Below are 25,723 nucleotides of genomic sequence, written 5' to 3' on the forward strand. Positions count from 1 at the left end.
AATTAAAAAGAGTTAAACATGATAGCATGTGTCTGAACAAAAGAGTATGATGAAACACACTAGATCAGTTACAGAGACTTCTTCATATTAAGTGAGAGATCAGAAAGCATTATGCCTCAAACATGCCAATATTCTCGGCAGTCTAGCTTTTCAAGTTTTGATGTTTTAATAATAAATCACTGAACATTATGACTTTTTGTTTAAAAAGTGTTTTCATTTTAATGGATTTAGTTAATAACATCAAATGAATGGTACAAAATTGTGTCCTTATTCACATTTCCATACATTGTATTATGGACCACCTGAAAATCTGGACTAAAAATGCATAAGGTGTCTTAGTCCTAACCTAATTTTTGCTATATGTAGAGGAGATATACAGAAACATGCATTTGTTAACAATGACATGTTAACATTAACTTCAACAGTAAGATATGTTAAGGTGTGCATTGTATAATAATGCACAGGTGTGTGATACGGGGTGAAACCAAATGTCAAGTGCTACCAACAAAAATCAGAAGTGATTGCACACTGACATCTTGTGATGATATTTTTAGCTTGTTTTGTTTTACATTTGCTTTAAATATTTAATATTTAAAATATATTTTCCCTACAGAAAGCATTTACTGGAAGACAGACTGGAAGATTTTCCTTTTCTAAAAGTATATCATTTAAACAATATATTAAATATGACAGAGGTGATAAGAATCTAGAGGCCCTAAAGCCCGTAGAGGTTTTCAGAGACAATTTTTCAACCCAACGGTTTCACTGATTTTCACTAGCAAAACTTTGGAAGTAGCAGCTTGGAGAGCACCCTGCCTTTACAGAAATACTATGCTTTAATTAAAACAAAAACAATAGAGAGGGGATGCCATACTGGTTGGGGGAGGAATGGGAACAAATTAAAACCTAAATAATTTACCATGGATTTGATTTAATTAGTTTCTCTACTTGCTAACTAACAAAATGTCTATATAGGGGTTTGTTTCTTCCTAGTGCATCTTCTCTTCCAATTTGTTCCTGCAGTCAAGTAAATGCTTGAATTTTCATTGGCAACAGAAGTTAAAGGACTTGGACCCTACTGCAGGATCAAGGAGGAAAGGACATTGGGGTGTGGGTGCAGAATTAACTCTTACCCACCAGTTATCTGAAATTGCCACACAACAAAACAAAGCAAGATATTTGTGCAAAAAAAGTAATTTGTACATGGACATTTCTTCTAAATTTGCTTCAGTATGAAAATCCCTCTTCAATTCCCATTGACTAAGTTTTATTTCGCCTGAATGGTCCTTCACATTCCTAAGAGTCCCACATTTTTAATTCATCCTAGCTTGATGGCCTAGTAACTCAACCACCATCTTTCTAGCCAAGGACAGGATGACATGGAGCTCCTTTATATTGCTCTTTAATAGTCTGGAGTGGTCGCTTTTGAGCAATGCAGGGTGCTTCCTATCTTCTATAGGCAGATTGCTTTGTCAACTGGCCTTGGGAATGAAACAGAGCTGGAACTGAAGCCAGGTCTCCCTCCATGGCAATGCAGAGCACTGCGAATGACTGGCCATCCCTTTTTCTTTTCAATGTACCTGCTTTTATGAAAAGACCAGCTTCTCCATAAACCACTGCTTAGCTTCCAATAGTCTGAGGGCTTAGTCTGGGGCTTGGGCTGAAATGACTGGTTTCTTAAAACTTCCATTCAGGCTCCTACAGGAAGCATAAAGTAGAAACATATAAAATTAAAAATGTAGAAATGTCTTCCATTTGTTTTTTTCATGGGTGTATTAGGAAGGCACCTGTGGCTAACAAGTTCTGACTAGTACTTTGCTGTATAACCAGAGCCAACCATATTGTTCGCTCAATCTATGTTATCATGCTTTTATTTTTAAATGATAGATTAATGAATATTCTAGGTAAATGTCTATATAGTTTAGTGTTCATATTTAAATTAACAGATTTTAAATGAATACTATTCATGTTTGTAACATTGCTGATTGGTACCACCTCATTAGTTTAATTACAAAATCGGGGGGGAGATGAAGCAGTTCATTCCAGATTCAGTACTGCATGAGAGAAATATAGCAGCTCTCCTACCCTATCACACCTCAACTCCCTCCTTTTCACTGAAAGAGCAAATTACCTGCATGATGCTTCTTAACATTCTACACCTCCTAAGTCAAAATCCATACTGCTCCCTGTGATTATAGTATGCATAGCAGTAACACAACGCACCTCATGCCATGGTAAACAAACTGCCTTTTTAAAGCAGGTACAGTATGAAGAAGCTTTAACGTACACAAGGGGCATTTACTGACTTCCATTGTTCAGTCAGTCTGTTCATACTAATGTGGGTACAAACCTTAAGGAGAATTATTGCTTTTAACAAGATGAAACCTTTGGAAACATGGCAAACATCCAACTTAACAAGGATCTAACTCTATCAGTTAAAATGACAAACATTTTGATTTTTGAAACCCTAATTTGATTAATCAAGAGGATATCATTTCATTTTCATATCTCTTCATTATATTCTTTACAATTCTAAGGTCTACTGAATATATTAGCAGCTAAATAGGACCAAAACAGAAAACTGGAAAACAAACCACATTGTATACAAGCATGTCCTATTTGGCCAATGAATGGTGCACCCTGTTTCCTGGTTGAAATTAAGGCACTAAGTGGCAGTTAAAAGGATAAAAGAATTAAAAAAAACAAAACAAAAAAACATTATCTGAGGAAAGAATGACATGTCTATTTCTTTTGGGCCCCGGCACGTATACGGTTTGAATGACTGAAAGTAAGGCATTCTGTTGGCAAACTTAAAGAAAATGTTCTCCTGTTTTGAGCCTATTACATTCGTTGTCTGAGTGGGACTAGTGGCACTACTAACTGTTAAGAAACTGGATGGGAGGGATGCTACAAAAGTATGTCTGAAGATCTAAAAGGCACCAAAAAGAGAATAACTCTGCCACTGCCAGTTCTAAAAACAACTATGTAAGCTGTGTTTAACACTGCATATAGTCTATTCACAATCATAAATCTTTGTTGACCAGAAAATAAAGTGTAGTAGCTTTTCATTTAAACTCTCAGTTAATCAGGGGCTAGTTTAGTAAGAAATTTATTTTCACGTATGAGAAAATAACTGCAGTGTCTAACACAACTACACTTAAAGCAAAACTAGTCTATTATGCATTATTCTGGTTAACACTGAAGAAAACCTGTATAAACAAAAAGGGTTACCTCAAGATATATAGTTTACAATATGAAATCAACATATAAATGAATAAGATTTACTGAAAACAATGTAAAGTGTATTACAAAGATACATGAAACAACTTTAACCACAATATTTTCTCTGTGAAAAATACAACTATCAGTGAGATAAAATGTACAATTGAATTTTTTTTCCAAAAGAAAAAACAAAAAATACAGTATAAAGGAAAATATTTTTCTTCAAAACAGGGAAAATAGTTAAGGTCATTGTCTTTCATTACAATATAATTTGACACAAAAAGCAGTCATAGGATTGCACCAACTCCATGTTCAGTCTCCTGAACATGATAATAGTAAAAGGAGTCCATAAAGCATAATGACATTTCTGAATTTTATGATGGCAATATTTGTATACAGAATTTGATGTCACACCAGCTCTGTTTACAAAATGCATAATACTCTAAATTTCATGGCCAGACAGAAATGCAAATATTAGTTTACCCCAGCCCTGACTCTTTTTGGTGTTCACCAGAGTCGGAAATAGCCATAGTATTTTAAGTGTTATTATCTCTATAGCAATAAAGAAAAAATTATACTTAGTGCATGCTTTATTTTTTGTCAAAAACATTTCTGAAAATAAAACTAAGTTACCCAATAGTTTACAAAATAGAAAAATCATTATTCAGGTTAAAATGTGGTGATGTTTATGTTTACATCCATCTCTAAAAGACTCATTTTCTTGGCAGCATCACTTTTCCTTAGTAGGAGCCAAAGTACAAAGTTCCATAAGAGAAATAAAATGCCTATGAATAAGAACGTAGTCTGGTATTGTAAGAGAATCAGAGCCTTTCTCTGAGCTTTCTTTTCCATCAGGTTAGTGCTGTAGAAAAAATGTGAGATTCTGAAGATAGTTTGTTATGAACACTTCTGCTGTACATGATTCAAAAGTTCACCAAACTTTTCAAAAAGATCCTCCACCCATTTTATATTTTTCATGCACAGCTGAACAATCTCCTCCTGTCCTAGATCTGCGCTCTTTTTCTGAACAGAAGAAATCTATTTAAGAGAGAGAGAAAAAAATATTAGCCTGCCTCTGTTACTCATTTAAAATGTAGCATGCAGCTCTTAAACCCTCCCTTGATCCCTATGCTAATGTATGCAAAGTGGCAGGAATTCTTAGCCAAGCTTTATTTGTCCAGGGCCGTCTATTAAGTCTAAACTATTATATATTCCCCCCAAAAATGTGTTAAAAACCAGTTAAAAATACTCCAGTGTACATAACATAAACACATCTATAAAAGAGGCAGGATATCAATAGTTAAGTCCTCACCAACCCTTGCATCCTTATTGTCCAGGGTTTCATGAACCATCAGAATTGAGTTCCACTTCTCTTGCTGCAGACCCAATCTAGTGCAAGCCTGACTTCCTTCCATGCTCCCTTCGTACTATGCTTTTTTCCCTCCCTCTCTCCCTTTTACCTTGTTACAAGATAGAAATACTATGAGCATTAGGCAGCTACTCTCAGAGGTCCCCACAGTGCTGCTGAATAGTGGGCTTGCAGAACTGAGTGGTGAGTTATTAGTGTGTTTGGAGGTGGAACCAAGGCTGTACATGGCCTGGGCGCGTATGAGAGTGTGTGCATGTGTGTAAGGAACTCAGTGCATTTGCATCCAGGCACTGGCACCTAAGGGCTCTATTGGTAGTTGTGGCCTCTGTTCACTGAGGAAGAAATATCATAGGGAAATCTTGATATGCCAATGCCTTATGCAGAGGCAATAGGATACCTCTTATCCCCGACTCTCAGCACAACCACAGACACCCCAATCTCAGGCTCTCCTTTCCCCGCCTCAAAGACTTTTGCCTCCAGATCCCCCACGTCTGCTAAAACACCCTGCGTCTCCCAAAGTCCCATACAGTCTATCTTCCAGCATCCCTATTCAAACCTCATGAGCCTCTCAAGGTGCCTCTCATCCACAGAGCACAATCCTCATGCCTCTGGCTACCTAGCCTACCTCACCAAGGGTTTGTGAACAGCACAGGTGGCGAGTCATGTCATAAAAGAGAAACAGCTGCTGGTCTGAGCAGTTTTTTCACTTTATCTTGATGAAACTCAACCAGGTCAATAAGCATATGTGTTTAATTAAAAAAAAAAAAAAGCCTTATGTCCAAAATGTTATCAGAGTTGTGTGTATGTGAGGATGCAAAGCGTGTATGTTGGCGAGACAGAGTGAGAGAGGAATCTGGAGTCTGTGGGGACTGTGACTGTTTAGTTAGAGGGATTGAAGAACTGGGAGAAAAATAGAATATTTTTAAAAATTGGTGTTTTTAAATGTTTCTTCTATTAAGGTTAATATTCTACTAAAGAAGTTACATAGAAAATCCAGTTGTCCGAGGAAGAGTTAGTGTCCCAAATATACAAATTAATTTCAATTTACTAAAATTCAAAAGAGAAAATTTTAATCAAGTTATATACTAATGCCAACACAGGCTTACCTGCGGAGTCACTTCCATAGTATTCCCTATTTTAACACATCGCCTCGTGCAGAATAGAAAATGATCACCCACTAATGTCAGCTGATGATTACTTTGTATTGGCTGGAAAAAGTTTCTAACAGTTCCAATAGAATCATTACTTTGGTTGGGTTAAAATCAGAAACACATTTAGCTGCCTTATACTGATGTTTTTAAAATGCTGTTATATACAGATAATTTAACTTTCTGCACTACTACTTAATTAATCTAATAATAATGCCACATATAAGAAGCAGAACAATACTCACCTCCTCTTTACACGTCAGATATATGTGGTATTTGTAATGATGGAGTGAGTGATACAAAGAGTACAACTGTATTTTTTCTGGATCTACAGTAAACTCCTGCAGAGAAAATAGTTATTTTTAGGCAAATTAATGATATTTGTTCCAAGATAGACTTCTTATTACCAAATGGATATGTCAATTTTAGCAATTCAGAAATAAAAGGTAACTATCATCATGTCTGAAATGGCATCAAGACATGTGTGACACCAAAATTAGTATACCCTTACCCACTTTGTTTCTCATGTAAATTTAATGTCTTCTTCAAAGCTGGGTTTAATAGTTCTTTCCACCACTCTGAATATATGGAAGGTGTGTTAGCTTGCCATTTTTCAAGTATTACTGACATCTCTAAAAATAGCAAAAGATATAGCTCTTTCTTGGTGTTCACTTAATCTATCAAATTCTGTATAGATTTTTGGAGAAAGGCAGATCTAAGGAACTGGGGAAAGAGCTTGCATATATTGCTGCGATAGTTTTTTCTTTCCAAAAAGTACAAAAATATGTGGAATATATTCACTGGTTGGTGGCACCTCCTGCATTTACTGATGTTAGCTAAACTTGCTTTAGGTATGTCTGCCAGCATCCTGTAAAATCTAGTTAAGACTGTTCTTAGCCACAAATATGAGTTGTATGTATTTCTCTAATATTTCTTTTCAATATTCTTTTTAACAATAAGGTATAAAACAACTTCTGTCACTGGAGATAAATGAGAAGCTACAACAAAGAATTAATTTGTTTATATGCCTGCCCTATGAGGTGCCTTATGATCAAATTAAAGTTTCTCCAGTGGAAATATTTATTTGTCCATGTAGTAACAGCTATTGTACAGTTTACAGTAGAAAACTACATTAACTTTAAGTAAATGTTAATATTAGAGGCTAAACTGCCACAAGCAGCATGTACGGGCAACATATTATGCTCTGCTAGAAGCTGTCCTGTATTCCTCCTTGGCTATGGTGGGGAGAGATGAGGGGCGGGGGTGGGGGAATGTACCCTGAACCAGACCTAAACGTGGTCTAACATGTGCCTGCTAGCACATATGTGCTGCCTGTTACACTATGGAGATGGGAGGGCCACCATCTAAGGCTGAGCCGATTCCCTCCTCCTGCCTGTGCAAGAGGGGTAGCAGCAGCACCAAGGAGACTGTTTCCTCCTGCTACCTGTGATGTGAGCAGATTGCACAGGGGAGTAAGAGGTTGCCTTATACTTCCTTAATTCCTTGCTTAGGCATACAGGACAGGCCATGTTGGGTATGTCTACACAGGAATAAAAGATCAGTGGCACAGCTGCAGCTGGCCCAGGTCAGTTGACTTGGGCTTGCGGGACTCAAGCTGAGGGACTAAAAATTGCAGACTCCCTGAGCTCGGGCTCCAGCCCAAGCCCAGAACATCTACATAGCAATTTTTCAGTCCCAAAGCCGAGCCCTGTGTCAGCTGATCTGGGCCAACTGCGGGTTTTTGATCTCTATGTTGACGTACCCAATGTGGCCCTAAATACATTATTTACATACGCACATGATTCCATTCAAGAATTGTTGTGTGGAATATTATTTTAATATGTGCACCACATTTTGCTTACCTATTTGGAATAAACTACGTAGAGTTGCCAACTTTCTAACTGCAGAAAACTGAACACCCTTGCCCTGCCCCCTGCCCTGAACCCCGACCCCTTCTCCAAGGCCCCACCCCATTCACTCCATTCCCCTCCCCCCCGGGGTTGCTCGCTCTCCCCCACCCTCACTCACTTGCTCACTCATTTTCACTGAGCTGGGGCAAGGGTTTGGGGAGCAGGAGGAGGTGATGGGTCCAGCTGGGAGTGCTGGCTCTGGGGTGGGGCTGGGGATGAGGGGTTTTGGGTGGGGTGGGCTCCAGGCTAAGGTAAGGGGCTGGGCTGTGGGAGGGAGTACAGGCTGTGGACTGAGGGTGTGGGCTCCAGGGTGGAAGAAATGAGGGGTTCAGGGTGTGGGAGAAGGCTCGAGGCTGGAGCAGGGGGTTTGGGTGCGGGAGTGGGTGAGGGCTCTGCTGGGGATGTGGGCTTTGGGGTGGGGCTAGGGCCAAGGAATTCAGAATGCAGGAGGGGGCTCAGGGCTGGGGCAGGGGATTAGGGTGCAGGAGAGGCTTTAGGGTGCAAGCTCCGGGTGGTGCTTACCTCCGGTGGCTACCGGGAAGCGGCGACATGTCTCTCCGACTCTTAGGTGGAGGAGCGGCCAGGGGGCTCCGTGCTGCTCCCAACCTGCAGGAACAGCCCCCGCAACTCCCACTGGCTGGGAACCACAGCCAATGGAAGCTGTGGAGCCAGTGCTCAGGGTGGGGGCAGCATGCGGAACCCCTGTGGCCACCCTACCCCTAGGAGCTGGAGGGACATGCTGTGAGCCACCCAGAGCCGGGTAAGGAGCTTGCCAGCCCTGCACCAACTGGACTTTTAATGACCCAGTCAGCAGTGCTGACCACAGCTCCCAGGGTCCATTTTTGATCAGCTGTTCTGATCAAAAACTGGACACCTGGCAACCCTATATCTATAATGGTTTAATGATAAAAGGAAACAGGCCACCAAGACAAGTGATTTAATATGCTGTAGATTTCAAACAAATTATTATTTTTAAAATTACTTAATTAAAATGTTTAAAATTTTATCTTTTTTATATATTTGCCAAAAAAAAAACTACCAACAAAATGCAATCCTTTAAAGTATTTTTTTTTAATCTATCATGTTAGAAATAAGATGGAAGCAGTGATGAATCTTCTAAACACTTACGTGTGCTAACTTAGTGGTTGATTTGGAAGTCCTCAGTGTTTTCTTGTTGTAAGCTTTACCATTCATTCTGATTTTAGAAAGAGCAGCTCCTCCACTTTTTGTTTTAGAATCGCGAGTGATTACTGTCAGTTCAGGAAAGTTTTCCAAAGCACTCTTAAACAGAGCATAAAAGCAAAAAGGATTTTGAATTATGCAAAAATTCCACCAAAAGAGAACTTCTCAATCAATCAGATTGCTGGAAAACTGACCATTATTTTCAAAGAAGTTAAAATATAGAAAGCAACCAATCATAAAATATTTTACATACAAATCTAAAAGCCTCACTCAGTCAATCAGCTATGAGACAGCAATATACGAACACACAGAAAAGTGACTTTTTTTGACTGGCTTTAAAAGTAACATCTCAAGGGACTCAGGCCTTTTCATATATCACAGCTGTCATCTTTGGTTCCTCCATTAAAAAAACAAACTAGTCAGGAATCCAGCAGGCAGTTTTGATTGTTTACAATTCTTTATTTTACTTTGCATTCTATTGCTCCTTCCATCCAAGAATCTGTAAGTGCTTTAAAAATATCAATAAATTAGGCCTCCATACACCTATGAAGTAGGGAAGCATTATCATCTTAATTTTACAGATGGGTCACAGAGAAGTTTTACAGAAACCCACCTCAGTCTATAAGAGCCAAGAATAAAACCCAGACTTCTGATGGTTAGTCCTGTACTTTAGCTATCAGACTACTGACTATTTTCTCTACACTGCTCAGAAAGGAAAACACACCCAATCTCATTAACAAATTTGTTATCCAACAATAGTCGGGAATATTTCAAAAATAAACTTTTCTGTTTTTATACCATTACAGGAGGATAAATTTGCATTGTAATTATAATTAGTGCATTATAATATAGGTACTTTGAATTAACAGAGTTAAATTCTCCATTTGCCCCCAAGATATGAGACAGTCTCACAGTTTGAATACTGCAAATGTTTTAAGATGTGGGAACCCTATTTATTTTAAATTGAAAACCTCAACAAAGACTGTCTTTGTTTAACTCCCCTCCACATCTGCATGCAAAAATTTGAACTTTGACATCAGTTCAAAAATTTAATACAATTTTGAGCACTTACAATTAAGAAAGTTTTAAATGAATACGTTGCTTAGTCAGAGGGTGCACATGAATGAAAAATAAGTCACAGAGGAAGACAAACACAAAGCACTGTCTGTTACTAGAAAATTGGAATGGGGATCGGGGGAGGTCAGTAAAGAGCAAGCCCTTAAAAATTTTAAGATTAAAGAAGGAAATGATAGTACCTAGATAGCCAAAGGGGTCTAAGATATCCTCTAAAGTATCGAACCCCCCTCTAGCCCTTCTCATAGGTCTATTCCTTGACCTAAACTTCTTTAAATGAAAATAAAAAAGACCCTGAAAATCCTGATTAAGATTTAGAGGTGCCTTCTTCTTTCCCCTCCTTCCCAAAGGAGCATCTGAAGCAGCCCTAATTGCTGACACCCAACTAAATTCGTATGTTCCCATATTTTCTTCAGACAGATTTTATTAATCATAAAATTTGATTTCCAGGTGAAGTAGTGAGCTACATCCACCATAAAAAAACCCTGAACTCTCTTCAAGGTATAGAAATAATGTATTGCTGTGGCATACTGTTTTGTTTTGATTTCTTTTTTTAAATGAGGATCTGTCCATTCCATTTTATACAGGGGCACCAAAAAGCTGTAGAACAGTAGTGACTTTTGGGCACTCTTAATCGGAGTTAGTTAAACTACTGACTCAGAGGTGAATGGCAATTATATGTAGCAGTTTTCTCATCGGCCTTTCAGTTCCCCTTTTTATAACATGCTTTAGAAGGTCTCTGTCATCCAATTCCCAGAACAAACAGAACAAAACTCCTACAATTAATTAATTCCCTTGATAGCGGAATGCAAAGGATTGCATGAATAGAGATACTCAACTGTCCTTTAAGTTCAGACAGTGGTAGCTCTAGAACAAAACCTCATAGTAACTCTCCTTAGCTGCATGTGTTCTCGTTAATTAAGAATGTTTTTGAAAGTATCCCTCAGGCCCCTGTTGTTGTAGTATTGCCAATACCACATGTTCAAAAACCATGAGTGAGGCCCAAAAAAATACATGCAATTGGCATAAAATTCCACACAATTTTTAAAAATAATATCTTTTTAATTTATTTTTAGTTGCCTTCTGATGTATTTTAGGATTCATGTTTTCAAACTTTTCTCTAGAAACACAAGGACTAGAAACGGTCTCATGCAATCACATGAATCCAGGAGCTGGAGTTTTATGAAAAGTATCAAATATTGCAAGACTTGCGATGAAATCATGACAGCTGGCAACACTGCAGCTGGCTCCAAAAAATGCAAGCTCCCTCCCCGAAATGTTGCTGCTGCTTCAGTGGGAGCATGTGACAGGAAGGAGTACAGCATGCTTTGGATTCCTGAAACATCTACCTTAACACGGAATCTTCATCTAGAAGTTGGAATCACTGCAGTGTTAAAATTAACATTTAAGCCTTATCTATACCAGAAAATTATACTGATTTTAATAGTAAACTGGCTTATAATTAAATTGGTGCAACCCCTAGTGCAAACACTCTTATTTTGGTTTAAGAGAGCCTTAAGGCCAATAAGGAGAGGGGATTAGAGAAACTAAGTTAAAAGAGGTTAAGTAACTTGACCAAGGACATGCAGTAAGTGAAGAGCCAGGATTAGAATTTAGAGGTCCCGGCTCCCAGCCCAGTACTCGTTCCTCTAGATCACTTGCTGGTATAGCTATATGCTGGCAGACCCCCTTAGTGGGGACACAGCATAAACCAACAAAAGGAATTCAGCTGGCGTACAGCTACATTACCTCCCCGAATGACACTGCTATGCCAAAAGAAGCACTTTTCTGCTGGCACATCTACACCAGGAGTTTTGTCAGTATACCTTTGTCAGCAAGGGTATGTGATTTTTTCACACCCTTAGCTGACATAGCTATGCTGGCAAAGCTTTGTAGAGTAGGCTGAGCCTTAGTTAATTTCATGGGGAAAAAATACCTACAGTTCATTTTCAGAGAAGTGTTTGGATGTATAGAATTTCACATGAAAGATGTGATGTCAATATATTTGCAACAAATGGCACTGGATGTCATCATTCTGCTACAGATACAGCTATAGATCTCCAGCAAAGCATGAGATCTTATCTGAGACACACACTAACTAAATGGTGGTGTATTTTATTTTTATTTAACTTCAGTTTTGCATTATGTGTTAAATGAATAACACCTTGTTGCAAAAATGTAGAATTATTTTAACAAATCATTTTTAAAAGTTCCATTGTATTATGTAATATCTTACTGTCATCCAGAGAGAATATATTCTTTTAATTGATTATATTTCTTTACTGGCATAAATTACTACATTGTTCAGGGAAATGTGACTATAACAAATTACAGGGAAGAATTCAGCATACCGTTGGACTTACTGCTGCAAGAAATTAAGGGGTTAAAATGTTCAAATTAAAACTAATGGTGCCTTATATAGTCTACAGATGATAAGATGAACTATTTAATAAACAGTTACAGAATTTAAGGACTCTCCTATCCAGACTCCTACAGTTTCCAGGCACCTGGTTCTGTATCCCTGAAAACAAAATGTGCTTAATTAGTGTTTTACACAGATCAGTTACTTTTCCCTTAGTAACAATCTCAGGAGGAAACTAAAAATCCATGTGCAAAAGAGACAGTTGCATTTTGGTACTAGTCAGCTCAAGGGAACAAAATGTAGACTAGTCATAGCAGCAGCCTTCAAGTTAAGAAAAATGACCCCAGCTGATTGTTTTTTCCTCCGTGAGTTTAATTTTCTACCTGTTATAGAATTCTCTGTAGAGTTTCAGTGCATTCTGAGAATTTCTGTCTTATGCCAGGAAGTCCTGCCTCATCCGTTACTGGCTCAATGTTATTGTCTATTCCTATGGAGTAGAACAGACTTCAAACAGGAACACTGACCCAAAACAGGACTAGTTTTGAATTGGAAGGAGGAGGAGGAAAATACTAGTCATTTCCATGTTCTGATGGGTCAAGGGGACAAGCTATAAATCAGACTTGCTCAGTGGAGAGAGCCAGACGACTCTGAATAGTGAGTACTTTACAGAAAATGAAACTTCCAAGAAATGAAGCACAACTGATGTTAACTAACAATGCTATTCTGAACAACATTTGTAATAAGTCTAATCTATTTCCAAATATGTACACTAGTGAGTTGCATCTAAAAGATTGAGAGTTAATTTACAGATATGAAACTAACATAGAAACAATAGTTTAATTTTGTTTACAGAAATAAGATTATAACCAGATAGTGTGGGATTTTATAGCTGTTAGAACTGTGCAGAAAAGTGTATAGACAAAGCTGCTGATTTGACCATTGATTGGTGATTTTACTGGATGATTTGTTTGCAATTCTACACTGAAATATCCCATACTATCCCTTTCAGTTTTAATTAATAGAATATATAATTACTATACACAGTTACCAGTACAGAGTATTAAAAAGTATGCAGAAATGAATGGTGCTCATGAGTAACCAACTTTACCATCTTTTTCTTGTTGGTTGCCTAGTCTGAATCTCTTACATCTGAACTCCTTATTTTTATCAACATTATTATAGAAACAGGCTTTCTTGTTCTAAATAATGGATTAAACTGGATTTTAAAAGTATGTAACCTATTTGGTATCAAACCAGTAGAGATGTTCATGGTAGGAAATTAGCCTGTCATTACTACAAAATTGCTAACACAAACATGATATGGGTTTGTGCTTCTGCACTAGAAATATAGACATACTAACATAACCAGCCATTTTACAAACATATGCCCTGATCCTGCAATCAGATCCACGTGGGCAGATCCCTGGGCTTGCCTGGAGCTCCATTTACTTCCATACAGATCAGACTGTAGGATTAGGCCTACATTATCTGATTTAAGAGACATAATTTATTTTCTTTTATTGTGTGAGAAGCAAGCAAACGCTTCTTTATACAGTTGGAATTTGTAACATGGTATAGTGAGTAAGTGGATATAATTATATATAACTGTGACAATCTTCTGTATGCTAAAGATGCTTTTCTTCTAATTGGGTGTAATGATCAGCTACAGAAGTATGAGCACAGTGGGAATCAAATTGTCATTATGTCCCTAACTCTGACTGTAAAAACAACAACAATAAAAATGGTGGCTCAGGGTCAGTTAAACAGACCGTTTGTATCTATTATGAAAAGTATCAGAGAGATTTAGACACCCTCCAGGAGCTTTGCTGTTGCTATAAGGGAGCCACAAAGGGATACTGGGAAGATAGGAGCAGGTACTACCACTTCTACAGGGAACAGCTTTTCAGCAGTGATGAGACAGGGGGAGTAATTAACTCTCCTGCCCCAAAGTCCTAGATTAAAGAGAGGAAAACAGGACTGGTACCTACAACAAGGCGGATAAAAATCAATTAAAAATATCTGTTTTTAAAAAAAATGTAAATTAAATACATTTCTCTTTTTAAATATAAACCTATTTAAATTAAATCTGAAATTATGATAGCCCATATTAAGGTTTAAACTTAGTAGACTCTATTAAAATAATTTAAATTAAACTAAAAACTGTATTAAGCAGCATATGTTTGATGCGAAAGTTTTAAAGAAAGTCAAACCACTGAACAGGTGCAAGTCACCGCAAAAGTACCTGGAACCAGAGTTTGATGAAGTGATAAATCGATGTTTGTCAGCAATAGCCTCTTCTGCACATGCAGAGTGTATATTTACTTATTTTCAGTTTATTTAACTAGTTCAGTTCAGTGATTGTTATTTCAAGGTTAAGAAACAGATTGGGAGATGAAAAGGTTGAAAAGCTTGTTTTCCTCTTCCAATTGATGAATAAGACTGGGTACGGGAGAATGAGATATCTTAGTTCTAAAGTCTTGACGGACATGGTGACCAGAAACAATTAGTTCAATTCACTAATTACAGATTAGTATTTTATTTTTGATAAATCCATTTTAATTTTCTAATTGTTGTAGGGATAGTTTGACAAAACCATTTTTCCTTATGCAGCCAGCACTTTTATGTTAAAGTATTTTATTTAACTAATAAAAAACAAATTTTAAATGTTGTTTGTGCATTTGTAAAAATTCCAATTTCTCCAAATAAACCTTGACAAAATCAAGAGTAAAAAAAAAAAAAAAACCCCAAAACCCAATCATCTAGTAAATAAGACATGCACCATTCTAACATAATAAAAAAGTGAAAACTAAAACTATCTATATAACAGCTTAAATAAAGATGTATAGATATAGCGGATCCTCTTGGTTAGCAAAAAAGAATTATCAAAAGATATCAACATATTTTAATGGTTTCCTACCAATGCAAATCAACCTTTCTTTAGGAAATGGACTGATTCAAAACAAGATTAAAAGTGATTATTTAAATCAATCCACCCTCGTCAATAATGCCTTCATCCCTAGAACAGAAAGCCATGATGACACCCACAAAATCAGTTAGGAAATAAACATCCCTTATTATGGCTATCAAGCGAATAAAAAATTAATCTCAATTAATCATGCTGTTAAACAATAATAGAATACTATTTTTATAAATATTTTTGGATGTTTTCCACATTTTCAAATATATTGATTTCAATTACAACACAGAATACAAAGTGTACAGTGATCACTTTATATTTATTTTTATTAGAAATATTTGCACTGTAAAAATAAAATAAATAATATTTTTCAATTTACTTAATACAAGTACTGTAGTGCAATCTCTTTATCATGAAAGTTGATCTTACAAATGTAGAATTATGTACAAAAAATAACTGCATTCAAAAATAAAACAATGTAAAAGTTTAGAGTCTACAAGTCCGCTCAGTCCTACTTCTTGTACAATCGCTCAGACAAACAAGTTTGTTTACATTTGCAGGAGATAATGCTGCCTGCTTCTTGTTTACGTCACCTGAAAATGAGAACAGGCATTCGCATGGCACTCTTGTAGCTGGCATTGCAAGATATTTACATGCCAGATGTGCTAAAGATTCATATGTCCCTTCATGCTTCAACCACCATTCCAGAGGACATGCATCCATGCTGGTGTGGGTTCTGCTCGATAACGATCCAAAGCAGTACAGACCAACACATGTTCATTTTCATCATCTGAGTCAGATGCCACCAGCAGAACGCTGATTTTCTTTTTTGGTGGTTCAGGTTCTGTAGTTTCCGCATGGGACTGTTGCTCTTTTAACACTTCTGAAAGTAAGCTCCACACCGTCCCGATCAGATTTTGGAAGGCACTTCAGATATTTAAAATCTTGGGTCTAGAGCTATAGCTATCCTTAGAAATCTCACACTGGTACCTTCTTTGTGTTTTGTCAAATCTGCTGTGAAAGTGTTCTTAAAACTAACATGTGCTGGGTCATCATCCGAGACTGCTATAACATGAAATATATGGCAGAATGCAGATAAAACAGAGAGCAGGAGACATACTGAACTCCTTGAGGGAGAACTGTAACAAGTTTAATTAACGCATTATTTTTTTTAATGAGCGTCATCAGCATGGAAGCATGTCCTCTGGAATGGTGGCCAAAGCATGGAGGGACATACAAATGTTTATCATATCTGGCACGTAAATACCTTGCAATGCAGGCTACAAAAGTGCCATGTGAATATCTGTTCTCACTTTCTGGTGACATTGTAAATAAAAAGCGGGCAGCATTATCTCTTGTAAATGTATTTGTTTGTCTTAGTAACTGGCTGAACAAGAATTAGTACTGAGTGGACTTACAGGCTCTGAAGTTTTACATTGTTTTATTTTTGAGTGCAGTTATGTAACAACAACAAACATTTACATTTGTAAGTTGCGCTTTCAGGATAAAGAGATTGCATTATGGTACTTGTATGAGGTGAATTGAAAAATACTATTTCTTTTGTTTATCATTATTACAGTGGAAATATTTGTAATAAAAATAATATACAGTGAGCACTGTACACTTTGTAGTCTGTGTTGTAACTGAAATCAATATATTTGAAAATGTAGAAAAACATCCAAAAATATTTCGTAAATTTCAATTGGTATTCTACTGTTTAACAGTGTGATTAAAACTGAGATTAATCAAAAGCTCTACCCCTTATTAGCATAAGGGGACAGACATGACACTCATGTTTACCCTTGCTCTCTTCAGACAGACATGTATGCACTCATCCCCAAAGACAGGCAGGTTGTAGGGATGGAATAAATAATCTCGAAAAAAGTGCTCCAGTCCTGTGGGCAGGAGCAGATTCAAGAAGGTACGGCAGGACAGCCACTGTTTCACTGATGCTGGAAACTGTCTGCTCAGGATTTTATCTCCTTGACTTTCTCTGCTGTCTACTGAGAGGGCTGCTACAGTGCTTCTTTCTTCATAGATTTTGAGGCCAAAAATATGCTTCATCTAGTCTTAGCCCATCCATAACGCAGGTCACTGGATTTCATCTGTTCTGCTGAAGCACCAAGTGTAAGACAGGAAGTGGGACTCTGTCTTACCAGTTCCATCTTAAACACCTGTTGTGATTGGGTTGGGAAGGGAGAGAGACAGGGGAAGAGACAAACCTACTTCCTATGCTTTACCCACAGTGTTTCAAGGAGCTCTTTTAGCAGAAAAGAGAAGCAGCATTGGGACAGTCCTGCTTATAAATAGCAAAGAGGTCAGATCCTGGGTAGCCCGTTTCCAGCAGCAGTAAAATTAGCCTCTTTTCTCTTTGCCACTCCTTTAACACTTACCCCATCCCTCCTGCCTATTTTGGATGGGTTATGCCTAGCTGTTTGGGGCAGGGAGAAGAGTAGGTGGCACTATAGCCTGTCTTGCCCATTGAGACAGAAGTTGTGGGGTGGTACTACTGGTGTTTCTTGTCCCTGACCAGCCCACAACAATTTACTGTCCACAGTTTCAAAGGGTGAGACACACTGCGATTGTCTGACCCATGCTTAACTTGGGACTGTGGGTAAGAAAGGATGCTTGTCTGTTTCATCTTCCCTGATCCCTCACCTTTGGCTCTAGGGAGCCCTGGCGCTGCTCTCTGCACCTCACCACAGCTGAAGAGCTGGAATGCACCATGGGACAGCATCATGGGGCAGAAATACAGGTATCCTTAAAAAAAAAAAATGCTCCACAGGGACAGTAGTTTGATTTTCTGATGAGGAACTTGAGAAGCTTAGAAGAGAAAATGCTTTAAAATGAATATTAAAGCTTGGGAAGTAAAACTGAACTTTTAAGATCTACAGTAGAAACATCTCTACCACAAAATGTTTGCTAAGTGGAATATATTAACACTTAATTCAAAGTATCTCTCAAACCTCATATTCCATTCCCGGTGCAAATTTTGCCATCTCACTGTACACTTGTATGTAATTAGTGACTTGCTTAGGACTTTGTTTTAAATAATCTGAAATTTTAAAAGGAAATACCTTGAACGTATGCTCCAAATGTAATTTGGAAAGCAGTCTTTTTCTGTTGTCATTCAGCATGCCATCAATTTTTCTCATATGAGGCAAAAGTAGCTCATCTGAAAGACATGAAAAAATACATAATAGTTAAGTACAGATGTAAGACAATTATTTACATAAAACCTTTATGCCAGATGGGCCACTTTACCCTATTTATTAGCATAAAACAATCAAAGTCCAAAATAATACATTTTGCTCATATACCCTAGCTTTAAATAGGAAAGGAAAATTACTTATTAAGATCTACATGCTAAGATACAGAACTCAATACTTGACTCTAAAACTTGACAAATATGCAAAGGCCACATACATTATAATATCCAGGCCAACAGCTAAATGTAAATCTAACTGTTATTCTGTTCTTTCATTTGTGATTGAAAGTTCAGAAAGGAGACAGACCGGGCAGTGCAGAGAATGAACCTTACAGACAACTTTAAATTGTTCTCTAAATCTCTCCCTGTCATGCAATACAATTTTCAGTTCAGAGACAGGTTCTTCTCAGCTGAAGAGTGTGTGCGTGTTTCAAACTGGCTGTCATACATTATATATACATATATATATATACACACACACACAGCTTAGCTTGGATTTATTTTAGGTAGGGGTAGTTGCACTGCCTACTAGTAAGATTTCCCGACACTTACCATTATATATAGTTATAAAATTGCACAAGAGATGTTAGAACCTAGGTAGCAAGATAGGTGGTCACTGGTGCTTGAGAAGATTGTTTATTAGCTATGAATTTGTGGCTCAATCCTGCAGTTTTTACTGCATCAGCAGTCCTATTGCCTTCATTGGGACTACTGACAGAATAGCTGCAGGACTGCGCCCTTGGCGTACAGAGAGAGGGTAGAGTCTCAAACAGGAAATAGCTTTTGAAACATGGATAAACTGAAATTAGCAGCACAGAGCCCCATGTCGCAGCAGCTGTATACTATGTGAAACCCATGCTTTATATCAGTGTCTCAAGTCGAATGCTTTCTGTGTTAAATTTCCAAGAGACAGAACTGACCTGACGTTTGTATGCTACAGTCCACTATAGTGCATAGTTCTAACATGTTGAAATTCAAATGACATGCCCATCAAACAGCAGTTCTCTTGAAGACAACCTGGACATATGTGTGTTCAAACACTAATCTTAAACCCAAATTCCAATTACTGCACAGCTCAGAAATCAGAACTTCATAAAGTAATGAGTATGTCTCTGCATGAAAAACTAGGCACACATTTGAAATGGTTTTTAAATAAAATTAGCATTTGTAAGTCTATTATTGGTGATGGTGATCTTAATTAAAAAAAAAGTTAGGTTCATTAGTGATGCTAACAGGAGAGGGGCCCAATATAACCAGATGACAAGTCCCTCTGGAGTAGTTTAAAGCAATTCAAGTAATACAGTAATATTTTAAACAAAATGTAAAGTTAAAAAATGTCTCCATTAGATTTTAACAACACAGCCATATTAGGGCAGTATGGTAAACTCATTCAGATACATTAGTATTTCACTCAGTCATTTATATTGGTGTTCACTTCTCATGAAAGTCATGATGTGATGAAACTGGAATTTGGAGCAAAGTGGTCAAAGACACTATCGCAGCAAAACTACTACTCTGGCCACTCTACTGTGGAAAAAATACTATTTGCTCTGAACATCTTCCTGTTTAGAACTTTTAGATACAGAGCAAGTACAAACTCAAAACGCTGCCTGATGTGGTACCAAAGTATGCTGAATCTTGGAAAACAGGAATTTGGGGCAACCCGAAACCAATACAAATTACACATACTACATTACTTTCATCAAAAAGTGTAGGTTGAAGTACTGCTGTGAAACAAGAAGATTTTTCACATTTGCTTGATTAATTAAAAAAATGTACGTAGTACACCTTAAAATAAAAAAAACATGGGACAAAACAAAGCCAAGCACAAAGAAATTCATGTAAAACACACTGTACCATTGCTCTTCTCCAAGGCTTGCATTGTATCTGGATCTAAGGCAATGCTAACAAGCAGCTCCATATAACTCTTAAAGGTCTCCTTCATAGCTCTTGTGTTCAAAAAGCGGGTGAAAAAGGGAGATGGAGGTACAAGTTCTGAAAAGTAATTGGAATACAATTAATGTTTTCTTCCTCTGATATTCTGAAAATATTTGTATATTAGCATACGTTCCTATTTTGAAATGAAAGGCTTTCATTGTTAAACACAAGCAACCTCTAGTGGTATCCCAAGAGACTACAACACATGTTATTTCTCAACAGAAATAATGTCAACTTTGCATTTATTAAAACAAGGGAGGTTTATAGTGTATCAGAGAAGCAGGGCAATATTTCTCAGAAAGATGCAGAATTATCTGCATTATCAGCATTTAGATACTCTGGTTATAGGAGCCTTCTAAGACTCTGAGGCAGACAAATATCTGGAGAAAAGGGAGGATGAAATACTCCCATCAAGCAAACTAGACTAAACACCAATTTCCAGTGGCAACTTAGACATTCTCTGAGACCAACTGATTCAGCTGAGTCAAGGGGTAAAATGTTCAAAAACATTGAAGTCACTCAGCATCATAAGTACCACTAAAAGTCAATGTCATGATTTCATGAGCTCATCAAAATACATACAACCACTTACATTAGCAAACAGATATATGTATAGCTACTGTCACTTTCCAAGATGTTTCAAAAGTTTTGTAGTCAGCAATTTCAATCACACATGTGTTATACAGAAGTCATTAAACACTTCTAAACTTAGTGTTTGCTCAGCTTCTTGAGGCACTTTACTGATTCCAGCGCGAAATGTTAGAATTTGCAACCAACTAGGTAGTGAGACTGCTCCATTCTGTCAAGTTTCCAAGTTGCCATGGGTGACTGTCACCACCAGAGTAGTCCTTACTCTAATAAGCTGACAGTGGTATGTATGTGTTAGAGAGATTGGTATCATAGATTCATAGATATTTAGGTCAGAAGGGACCATTATGATCATCTAGTCTGACCTCCTGCACAACGCAGGCCACAGAATTTCACCCACCTCTCCTACAAAAAAAACCTCACACCTATATCTGTATCATGATAAGTTAGATCAAAAATTAAAATTATTTTTAGTTGCGACCAGCAGAGGGGCTCAAGACTATCTGCAGTAACTCATCTGTAGTCTAAGTGGTTCTCAAGCAGGGGTACGCATACTCCTGGGGTATGCAGAGGTCTTCCATGAGGTACATCAACTCATCTAGATATTTGCCTAGTTTTACAACAGGCTACATAAAAAGCACTAGCAAAGTCAGTACAAGCTAGAATTTCATACAATGAGTTGTTTATACTGCTCTGTATACTATACACTGACATGTTAGTACAATATTTATATTCCAATTGATTTATTTTATAACTATATGGTAAAAATGAGAACATAAGCAGTTTTTCAATAATAGCATGCTGTGAAACTTTTATATTTTTATGTCTGATTTTGTAAGCAAGTAGTGTTTAAGTGAGTTTACGTTTAAGTAACTTGGGGGTATGCAAGACAAATCAGACTGCTGAAAGAGGTACAGTAGTCTGGAAAGGTTGAGAGCCACTGGTCTAAATTCCAGTGGCCAATGTGCCTTGAAAATCCAATAGTGAAGAGGTCAGGGTGCTGCCAAGTTTATCTTCAAATGCATGTGAAGTTTAAACAACAAACTGAGAAAAACAAAGCTATGGAAACTCTCTCAAAGTAATCTAAATATGGTAAAAAGAACCTCTGAAAGGGTTGTTCTACCCAGAAAAATGGCTGCAAAAATGGAATCTGAAGGTTCTATGATTATTGTGTAAATGACTCCAGATCAAATCTAGTTGATTTTTCTATCGAAAGATTTTTTTTCTAACTGCCAGTTGTTCAAACTTAACATGCACCTGAAAATCAAGCTCATTTTTGTTCTGGCTTATGATTCACCACCAGTAATACAGATTCTGTGCATCCAAATTCTGCCCACTTTTACATCCATGCAACATCAGTGCAGACAGTGGGTGTCACAGATGTGGTTAAGGCACCCTAATTGGAAATGGTAATCAATTCTGTTAAGGAGGCATGATCCAGAATAGAATCAACTTCTTCTGAAACAGATGTCCTGGCTCTGTGGGACTAAAAGGAGCTAAGTATTAAAAATGTATTTCTCTCACTCAACTAAGCAAATATGACTCTGAATACACACAAAGAATAGATCTGGTAGGATTAAGGTGCGTCATTCTTACATTACCACTCTTTAAAGCAGAACTGCATTCTGAAGCAACCTTGCAAAATCTGCTCACTCCCAAAGGGAGTGTAAAATATTAGATTTTTAATAATGTTAATCGACCTGGTAAAGGGCTGGAAGAATAAACTTTATGTGGAGGGTGTTAAATTTTCATGGGAATTTTGCAGATCACACAACATTTATAGACTACATGTTATAATATACGTATGATTTCAGTTTAAATTCAGTTAAAAACAAATATAAAAGACTGACAACAGAAAATCACTCACCATCCTCATCACTCTGGGCTTCAGGAGAAGAATCAGACTGGGAAGATGAAAACTCTTCTTTCCATTTTTTCCGTTTCTTTGGTGGTGGTTCAGCCTTTATCTTTGGCTGTTTAGCTTTGGGTTTCACAGAAGAGACTTTTGTTGTTGTAGTTTTTGGTGTTGGAGGATCAGGAGCTTTGCTGGTGCTATTACTTGGTTTGCAATGAATGGGCCTGCAATATTATAATGAACAGTTTTATAAGTCATCTACATAAATTCACACAAGATCTAATTTTAATAAAAAGAATCATGGTACTTTTTGTGAGTCATGTAAGTTTATTCCATTGCACTCTAGTATGATCATTTTCATTAATACTTAGCACTTAGTTTTACATTTTTGAAGTGCTGTTACATATTAATTAATCCTCAACAGCTGGCGAGTCATGGTTACGGTGAGTCATGGAAGTATTTGGGAACTACAGGTGTATTCCAATCACTATTTTACTAAGGTATTGGTGGCCTTACGAACCTTGAATATCTGATGGAAATTTTGTAACCCCTTTTGGTGGGCTACGAATCAAGATTTTGTGGTTGAAATATAATACAGATGAACTGTACTTTAATTTTCACAACCATATATGAATGTGTGACATTTTATATTTCTGCATAAATACTGTGTGGGATTTAATGTAATGAATGAGCATTTTATTTTTTATCCTATCATCGCTACCCCAGTGGCTCTGTAGAACACCACATTGCAATATTTAAAACTATTTAAATATAAAAAATAAAATAAAATAAAACCACATTTCTAAACACTATATAACAAAAATTAGAGGAATTAAACTGAATACAAAGAAGAAAATATATAAATATTGTCATCACACTCCAACGTTGTAGAGGGAAAGTTTCAGATCTAGAACCCTTCACAAAGACACAGTCACCTGATGACCTAAAAAGCAATAGTGTAATCCCTCAGGGGCACATGAATCACAGTTAAAAACTCCATCAGAAGGAAGTTCAAGAAGGAGATCTCAGATATAGATTCACAGAAATGTAAGGATGAAAGGGACCTCAGGACGTCAACTAATCCAGCCCTCTGTGGTAAGGCAGGACCAAGTATAGCTAAGACCATCCCCAACCGATGTCTGTCCAAACTATATTTAAAAACCCATAGTGATGATTATTCCACAACATCCCTTGGAAGCCTGTTCCAGAGCTTAACTAACCTTATAGTTAGAAAGGTTTTCCTAATATCTAACCTAAATTTCTCTTGCTGAAGATAAAGCCCATTACTTCTTTTCCTACCTTCAGTGCACCTCGACAATTGATCACCCTCCTCTTTGTACCAGCCCTTAATATATTTGAAGGCAGCTATCAGGTCTTCTTTTCTCAAGACTAAACAAGCCCAGTTTAATTTTTTCCTCATAGGTCTGGTTTTCTAAACCTTTTACCATTTTTGTTGCTGTCCTCTGGACTCGCTCCAATTTGTCCACATTTTAAAGTGTGGTGCGCAGACTTGGACACAGTGTTCCAGCTGAGGCCTCACCAGTGTTGAGTAGAGGGACAATTACCTCCTGTGTCTTACATATGACACTCCTGTTAATACATTCCAGAATGATATTTCCCTTTTTCACAACTGCATTGCACTGTTGACTCCTATTCAATTTGTGATCCACTATAACCCCCAGATCCTTTTCAGCGGTACTACCGCTGAGTAGGGTGACCAGATAGCAAGTATGAAAAACCATGACAGGGGGTGGGGAGTACTGGAGCCTCTATAAGACAAAGCCCTATAAAATGGGGGCATCTGGTCACCCTACCGCCGAGTGAGTTATTCCCCATTATATAGTTGTGCATTTGATTTTTCCTTCCTCAGTGTAGTACTTTGCACTTGTCTTTATTGAATTTCATCTTGTTGATTTCAGATTAATTCTCCAATTTGTCAAAGCCTCTTTGAAATCAAATTCTGTCTTCCAAAGCACTTGCAATCCCTCTAAGATTGGTATCATCCATAAATTGTATAAGCATACTCCACTCCATTATCTAAGTCATTAATGAAAATATTGAATAGTATCAGACGCAGGACAGACTTCTGTAGGACTCCACTAGATAAATCCCCCGGTTAGACAGCAAACCTTCAATAACTATTTGAGTACAGTCTTTCAACCAGTTTTGCACCCACCTTATAGTAATTTCATCTAAATCACATTTCTCTAGTTTTCTTATCAGAATGTCACGTGGGACTCATGTCAAAAGCCTTACTAAAATCAAGATATGTCATGTCCGTCACTTCCTCCCTATCCAGTGGCTAGTAACCCTATCAAAGAAGGAACTTGGTTTGGTTTGGCATGATTTGTTCTTGGCAAATCCATGTTGGTTATTACTTATAACCCTATTATCCCCTAGATGCTCACAAACTGATTATTAATTTGTTCCAGTATCTTCCCAAGTATCAAAGTTAGGCTGACTGGTCTACAATTCCCCACATCTTCTTTGTTCCTCTTTTTAAAAAAGCATTACATTTGCCTTTTTCCAGTCCTCCGCGACCTCAGCTGTCCTCTCTGAGTTCTTGAAGATAATCACTAATGATTCTGGGATTGCCACTGCTGTTTCCTTAGGTACCCTCAGGGGAATTTTGTCAGGCCCTGCCAACTTGAGTACAACTAACTTATATAAATATTCTTTAACCTATTCTTTCCTTATTTTGGCTTGTGTTCCTTCCCCTTTGTTGTTAATATGAAGTGTGTTAAGTATCTAACCACAATTATACTTTTTAGAGAATAGTGAAGCAAAACAGGCATTAACTAACTCAACATTCTTGTTGTCATCCATTATCAGCACTCCTTCCCTGCTAAGGAGCGGACCTATACCTTCCTTCATCTTTCTCTTGCTCCTAATGTATTTATGGAACCTCTTCTTTCCTTTTATGTCGCTTGTTATGTGTAACTCACTAGGC

At 37.4% G+C, this 25,723-nt stretch overlaps 1 protein-coding gene across 4 annotated transcripts in view; it reads right to left on the minus strand.

Moving 5' to 3' along the window:
* Window positions 1-216: 216 nt before the first annotated feature.
* Window positions 217-25,723, minus strand: part of QSER1 (glutamine and serine rich 1) — an 85,454-nt gene continuing 59,947 nt past the window's right edge. For 3 of the 4 annotated variants that reach the window (XM_073347730.1, XM_073347729.1, XM_073347728.1), the window contains exons 6-11: window positions 22,786-22,997; window positions 20,250-20,387; window positions 18,262-18,359; window positions 8,778-8,930; window positions 5,985-6,080; window positions 218-4,260 (exon numbers count right to left, since the gene is read on the minus strand). In XM_073347730.1, the coding sequence (XP_073203831.1) occupies window positions 4,120-4,260; window positions 5,985-6,080; window positions 8,778-8,930; window positions 18,262-18,359; window positions 20,250-20,387; window positions 22,786-22,997 (838 nt within the window). In that variant the 3' untranslated portion in view covers window positions 218-4,119. Of the gene's footprint in view, window positions 4,261-5,984; window positions 6,081-8,777; window positions 8,931-18,261; window positions 18,360-20,249; window positions 20,388-22,785; window positions 22,998-25,723 lie in introns of all 4 variants that reach the window. The other variant, XM_073347727.1, reaches the window with a different exon arrangement.

The sequence above is a fragment of the Lepidochelys kempii genome, chromosome 6, assembly GCF_965140265.1.
Source record: "Lepidochelys kempii isolate rLepKem1 chromosome 6, rLepKem1.hap2, whole genome shotgun sequence".
Classification (NCBI taxonomy): Eukaryota; Metazoa; Chordata; order Testudines; family Cheloniidae; genus Lepidochelys; species Lepidochelys kempii.